Raw genomic sequence first — 7,100 nt, 5'->3', positions numbered from 1 at the left:
TATTATTAATGCTGATTACCATTTGTTGAGTATCCACTCTGTACCATATACTAAATATTTACCATACTCAACAAATAGGTTTGGGTGTGCAGTATATATCTATATCTATATATAGATATATATATATCTATATATAGATATAGATATATATAAATTAGAATTTCATCCTAGTGTCCTACAAGGCCTGCAAGCCCAGGTCCATTGGATTTACCAGACCATTATATACACTAATTAAGGAAACTCAGAAAGCCAATACCCATTAGTAAGATGGACACCTGAAGCAGAAGCAGCTTTCCAGGCCCTAAAGAAGGCCCTACCCCAAGCCCCAGTGTTAAGCTTGCCAACAGGGCAAGACTCTTCTTTATATATCACAGAAAAAACAGGAATAGTTCTAGGAGTCCTTACACAGGTCCAAGAGACAAGCTTGCAACCCGTGGCATACCTGAGTAAGGAAATTGATGTAGTGGCAAAGGGTTGGCCTCCTTGTTTATGGGTAGTGGCGTCCATAGCAGTCTTAGTATCTGAAGCAGTTAAAATGATACAGGGAAGAGATCTTACTGTGTGGACATCTCATGATGTGAACAGCGTATTCTCTGCTAAAGGAGACTTGTGGCTACCAGACAATCGTTTACTTAAATATCAGTAAAATATTACTTGAAGGGCCAGTGTTGTGACTGTGCACTTGTGCAACTCTTAACCCAGCCACATTTCTTCCAGACAATGAAGAAAAGGTAGAACATAACTATCAACAAATAATTGCTCAAACCTACGCCACTTGAGGGGCCTTTTAGAGGTTCCCTTGACTGATCCCGACCTCAACTTGTACACTGATGGAATTTCCTTTGTAGAAAAAGGACTTCAAAAGGTGGGGTATGCAGTAGTCCTTCAAAATTGAAGAGCTTTAGACTTGCTAACCGCCAAAAGAGGGGGAACCTTTTTATTTTTAGGGGAAGAATGCCGTTATTATGTTAATTAATCTGGAATTGTCACTGAGAAAGTTAAAGAAATTCGAGATCGAATACAACGTAGAGCAAAGGAGCTTAAAAAACACTGGACCCTGGGGCCTTCTCAGCCAATGGGTGCCCTGGATTCTCCCCTTCTTAGGACCTCCAGCAGCTATAATATTGCTACTCTTCTTTGGACCCTGTATCTTTAACCTCCTTGTTAAGTTTGTCTCTTCCAGAATCGAAGCTGTAAAACTACTAATCGTTCTTCAAAAGGAGCCCCAGATGCAGTCCATGACTAAGATCTACCACAGACCCCTGGACCGGCCTGCTAGCCCATGCACTGATGTTAATGATATCGAAAGCACCCCCCAAGGAAATTTCAACTGCACAACCCCTACTATGCCCCAGTTCAGCAGGAAGCAGTTAGAGCGGTCGTCGGCCAACCTCCCCAACAGCACTTGGGTTTTCCTGTTGAGAGGAGGGATTGAGAGACAGGACTAGCTGGATTTCCTAGGCTGACTAAGAATCCCTAAGCCTAGCTGGGAAGGTGACTGCTTCCACCTTTAAACATGGGGCTTGCACCTTAGCTCACACCCAACCAATCGGATAGTAAAGAGAGCTCACTAAAATGCTAATTAGGCAAAAACAGGAGGTAAAGAAATAGCCAATCATCTATTGCCTGAGAGCACAGGGGGAGGGACAATGATTGGGATATAAACCCAGGCATTTGAGCCGGCAACAGCAACCCCCTTTGGGTCCCCTCCCTTTGTATGGGAGCTCTGTCTTCACTCTATTAAATCTTGCAACTGCAAAAAAAAAGAAAAGAAAAGTATGACATCCATTATTGAAATACATAAGGAACTCAAGCAACTCAATAACAAGAAAACAAATAACCCAATTTAAAAATGGGCAAAAGACATGAATAGACATTTCTAAGGAGACTTACAAATGGCCAAGAAATGGCCAACAAGTATATGAAAAAATGCTCAACATCACTAATCATCAGGGAAATGCAAATTAAAACCACAAGGAGATATCATCTCATACCTGTTAGAATGGCTATTATCAAAACCACAAAAGATAAATGCTGATGAGGATATGGAGAAAAAAGAACCCTTGTACACTGTTGATGGGAATGCAAATTAGTACAACCATTATGGAAAACAGTGTAGAAACTCCTCAAAAAATTAGAAATAGAACTATCATAGGATCCAGCAATGCCATCACTGGGTGTATATCCAAAGAAAATGAAATCAGTATGTTGAAGAGATCTCTGCACCCCCATGTTCATTGCAGTACCATTCACAATAGCCCAGACATGGAATCAACCTAACTGTTCATCAGTGGATGAATGGAGAAAGAAAAGGTGGTATAAATACACAACAGAATACTATTCAGCCATAAAGAGAAGGGAATCCTGTCATTTGCAACAGTGTGGGTGAACTTGGAGAACATTTGGCTGAGTGAAATAAGCCAGGCACAGAGACAAATACTGCCTGATTTCACTTATATGTGGAAGGAATCTAAAAAAGTTGAACTCATAGAAACAGAGACTAGATGGTGGTTAACAAAAAACGTGTGTGGGGATGTTGGAGAGATCTTGGTCAAAGGGTGCAAAATTTCAGTTAGGAGAAATACATGCTGGAGATCTGTTATACAGCATGATGACTATAGTAAATTATAATGCATTGTATGCTGGAAAATTGCCAAGAGAGGAGATCTTAAATGTTCTCACCAAAAACAAACAATAAGTATGTGTTGATGGGTATGCTGATTAGCTTGATTTAATCACTCCATAATGCATGCATATCAAATCATCACTTTGTATACAATCATATATAAAATAAAGAACAAATCAATCTTTAACCTGAGCCTGGTGCTGTACAAAACCTCAAATATGGGAGACCTGCCCTTCTATGATCCCTGCTTCATTTATTGTGGCATTAAAAAGTTCCTCTCATAAAGGAGACTATTAATCTCTCTCTATCTCACTCTGTCTACCTCTGTCTCCCAGAATTAATTCTAGGTGTAACTTTAGGTGATAGAAATGCAGAGTCTTCAGGATGAACCAGACAACTTTATTATGCTCTTAGAGTTCAGGTTTATCAACTGTTCATTTCCATCCCTAAATAATAACAGCTAAATTTAAGTAGTGCTTACTATGTGTCAGGCACTGTTCCAAGAACTCTGCATATAATCACTCATTTAACCTTTACAAGAATGCTGTGAGGTCATTACTATTATTATCCCCATTTTATGGGAGAGGAAACTGAGGCACAGAGAGGTTACCTGCTCAAGGTTACAACAGATGACACATGGTAGAGCTGGGATCCAAATGTGGGCAGGCTGGCCTCAGAGTCCATGCTCTTAATCACTGAACTACATAGCCTCTTCACTCTCGAATCTTTAACTTTAGAAGTCAACTCTAGGCACGAGAGCTATTACTGGATTGAAGATCCCATGGTAGGATCCCTGGGACCAAAGGCCCCTGTCCCCAGGCAAAGCCAGTGACTCAACACCTGAGCCTCAAGGCAAGGGGATCCCCATCTCAGCCTCTGTAGTGTGCTGGAGCAGGCTCCTACTAGCTCACGGCACAGCAGCCAGGGGTTGCATGTGCAGGAATGTCCCATCCAGTGTTTGGCTGCTGATGGTTTGAGATGGGCCATTGTGAGTACATTTTCACCATGGAATTTAGCAAATGCTACAAGTCAGAGGCCATCTCCTAGATCACTGTCCCTACTGCAGGATCCCAGTCTTGACTGAAAGGGCCTGGTGTGGATGCAGAGAGCCTGCAGGGCTGAACTGTGGCGAGGGTGAGTATTAAATGCTTTCAGCTGCCCTATCTGCTAGAAGGTTCTCTCTGAAGGCACGGGAAGTGCTCAGCTCCAATGCATGGCAGCTGAGACATGCCCCCACCAACCCGGGGACCTCTCAACCAATCACGCCCTTGTCTCTCTGGTCTCTGCTGGGATCATTCCCAGGCAAGTGTATCATACCATTCCCAGAGTTTTCTCATGGCCTTCAGCACTAGTCACTCTCAGCAGTAGCTGGCTGGACAGCTCACCCTGTATCCACTGCTTTCTGTTCACCGGCTCACCTCCCTCCTCCCCTACTTATTTCTGGCACCTACCAAATTAATTTGTGCTCCAACTCTTTTACTGAGAGAGGGGCTGAGCGGACGGGTCCCCCTGCAAGCCACGGCAGGGAGTCCTTTGGCAACCGAGGGTGCAGCCCGGCTTGATCTCTACTTCAGGGCCAGGAAGCTCTGCTGCCATGAAATCACGTTTGCTGTATGAATTTCATTTGCTTGTGGTGACAGCATTCAAGATCTCCTCTCTTAGCAATTTTGTTATGGCACTGCTTGCTATCACAAGGGTCACAGATTGTTTCATTCATACCTGACACCTCTGCTAGTGAGGTGGGAGGCTGAGGCAGGGGAATTGCTTGAACCAGGGAAGTGGAGGTTGCAGTGAGCCGAGATCGTGCCACTGCACTCCAGCCTGGGCAACAGAGTAGGACTCTGTCTCAAAAAAAAAAAAAAAAAAAAGATAAAATGCTAAGATCGGCAGCAGGGTTATCTTTTTGCAGACTGTCGTTTGTCTTCTCCCCATGCCGGGGCTGCCCCTGCGCCTCTTGCTCCTTATTTTGAAGACTTGATACTGTGGCTTTGCTGCCCCACTGCTGGGTTTCATGGTACGTGACCCTGCCCGCCCACCATGCCTTCCTTGCCTCTCTGGAGATAACTGCATGACAGGCCAGGGGAGAACCCTTTTCTCCAGGGGAGATGTGGTAAAGTCTAAAAGAGTTCCTAAGGAAAGGAGTGACCTGCACCCATTATCATCATCCTGACACAGCTGAGAGGGCTTGGGCTTTCGGCTCCTAAGCAGGCATCCCCTGAGCCTCCTCCAGGAGGGCAGCGCGAACGTTGCTGGAGATCCAACAGTCAAGGCTTCTCTAGTAGGATGCGTCAGGGAAGCTGTCTGTTTGAACCAGTCTGCTCCCTGGGCCTGGCAGGGAACAGAGAATGGAGCTGATATGTTTGAGGACATGGATCCTGTTTATCCTTTAGATTCCTTCTGACTTAGAGCTAAAGCCTGGCCTTGGCTACTGGGCATGCTTAGCACTAACAAAGTGTTTCCTTCTCCAGTAGGGCAGAGAGAGGAAGTGAGGGGAGGGAGTGAGGAAGCCGACCGGAGGGTTGTGCAGGGGTGCGGGGGGTGGGGGGGTCTCTTCTCCGACTCACTGCAATCCTACCTGTTTGCTCTGCATCGCTCCCGTTCCCCTGGAGCCTGAGTTCTAAACATAGATTGCATATTTTATTAAGCCTGTGTTTGCTTTATAACTTTGGTGAAAAGCTGTAGGCAGCAGCAAAATGATCTGTCAAAGGAATTTAAAAGCACATTTATTTAAGCACAGATGGTCCCCGACTTATGATGATCCAACTTACAATTTTTCAACTTTGCAATGGGTTTATTGGGTGGTGACCCCACTGTAAGTTGTGGAGTGTCTACACACTGGCATTGATTCACATCCTGGGACAAAGGAAGAGGGACCCCCAGAAGGGAAAACTGATTGTGACCTATGGGTGGCAGAACTTAACATCACATTTGCTGTATGAATTGAAGGTACTGCTGGTCACCACAAGTGTCATGGATTGTTTCATTCACACCCAACACCTCTGCTAGTGAGGTGCAGAAAACACAATGCTAAGATTGACAGCAGGGTTTTCTTTTTGCAGACTGCCATTTGTTTTTGTCTGTGGACAGCTCTGTTCAGTACACACACTGAGTCCTTCCAAGGCTTACAAGCTGGTCCACTTGGACCTTGCAATTAACAGAGGTGTGAGGAAGGGAACATTGTGTTTGTCATGGATCAATGATTCCCTGTGTCTCTCCGCCCAGTCCCCCTTCCTCCATTTTTTTCCTTTTTGTAGAACTTATGCCCCATTTTTATTATGTAACTCAACAGAATGACTCAAAGGGTGATATTTCAGGCAGCAGAATGAGCTGGGGTGGGGGTTTGGGATCGGTGAGGCAAACAGAAAAGTGTGTGGAGAGAGATCTTATCGGGCAGAGAATTTGGGCTCCCTTCATGAATCACTCTGTGCAAACAGCCAGCCATTGGGCCTGCATGTGGGCTGGGTCTTGATTCTATTGAATCAACTGTGACTAAAAGATACGGTAGTTCTAATTTCCTGTGACTCATGAAAGAGCCTTATTGGGCAGGATTTGTTCTAGGCCCCAATCTTTTAGCTGAAACACTTCAACTTTGCTCATGGAAGAGGGGACTTGGGCCGCCAGACAGCTCTTCTCAGTCACACGTCATCGTGAGGTTGCATTTTAGAAAACATGGGCTCAGATTCATCTTTGCTGGATCCAAATTGGCTGACTTAGCCTACTGATTTCAACCCCCTGAATGAGCTCAACAAATATTTCTGAAGTAGATGCTGAAGTCACACAAGAGTGGAGAAGGTGCTTGTCAAAGTCTTTGCCTTTCTCAACTCCAGGGAGAGGAACTACCTGGGCTTGAGGGTTTGTTTCAGCAAAAATCTAGAATGGGCCACATCATTTTGCACTTAACCATGATGAGGACTTTTATTGCATGTATAAATGTCCCCAGAGGCTATTACTCAAAAGGGCTCAGCTAATAAATAGGAGAACTAATAATTATCTTTTTTCAGATTGCTGACTGTGTGTAATTGCCGCAAGGGGTCAAAAGTGCTTGGTTTGCACAACATCTCCCCGGCATTCTTACACGTGTGGTTATGGAATCAGGGTGCAGGGAAGGGTCATGGAGCAGAGGGAATTGCATGTGCTCGATCTTTTTCACATTGGAGCTGCTTTCTGAAACCCGGCACAGGGAAGGTGAGGGTGCTGGATAGTTTGGGGGGGGGCCACAGAGTCCTGTGGGTGTTAAACCTCAGTCCCCCTCTGGGGACTTGTCCTTGCAGGGTGCTCATCCAGGCCTTAAAAGTTGGCAGCGTCCCCCAGGAACTACCCTGTGAACAAATCCAGGCTTCCGGAAGCACGTGATTCTGCAGAAATGCCACATTCTCTTCCACATGGGCTGCGGGCTCTGAGTCCCCCTTTGCTTCCTCGGCCCGTGTACCTGCTGAAGAAGACAGTGTGACTGAATGTGGGGAGGATGGAGGCA

At 45.3% G+C, this 7,100-nt stretch overlaps 1 protein-coding gene across 1 annotated transcript; it reads left to right on the top strand.

Annotated features, from left to right (window-relative positions):
- Positions 1–687: 687 nt before the first annotated feature.
- On the top strand, positions 688–1,577 carry LOC134730565 (syncytin-1-like). The gene has a single exon (XM_063605118.1). It carries the CDS (start codon positions 966–968, stop codon positions 1,446–1,448), a length of 483 nt encoding a protein of 160 aa, XP_063461188.1. The 5' UTR covers positions 688–965; the 3' UTR covers positions 1,449–1,577.
- The last annotated feature ends 5,523 nt before the right edge of the window (positions 1,578–7,100 follow it).

Source organism: Pan paniscus, chromosome 5, assembly GCF_029289425.2.
Source record: "Pan paniscus chromosome 5, NHGRI_mPanPan1-v2.0_pri, whole genome shotgun sequence".
In the NCBI taxonomy this organism is placed as follows: domain Eukaryota; kingdom Metazoa; phylum Chordata; class Mammalia; order Primates; family Hominidae; genus Pan; species Pan paniscus.
Note: the sequence above shows the minus strand (reverse complement) of the source record. Positions and strands in the feature narration are given on the sequence as shown.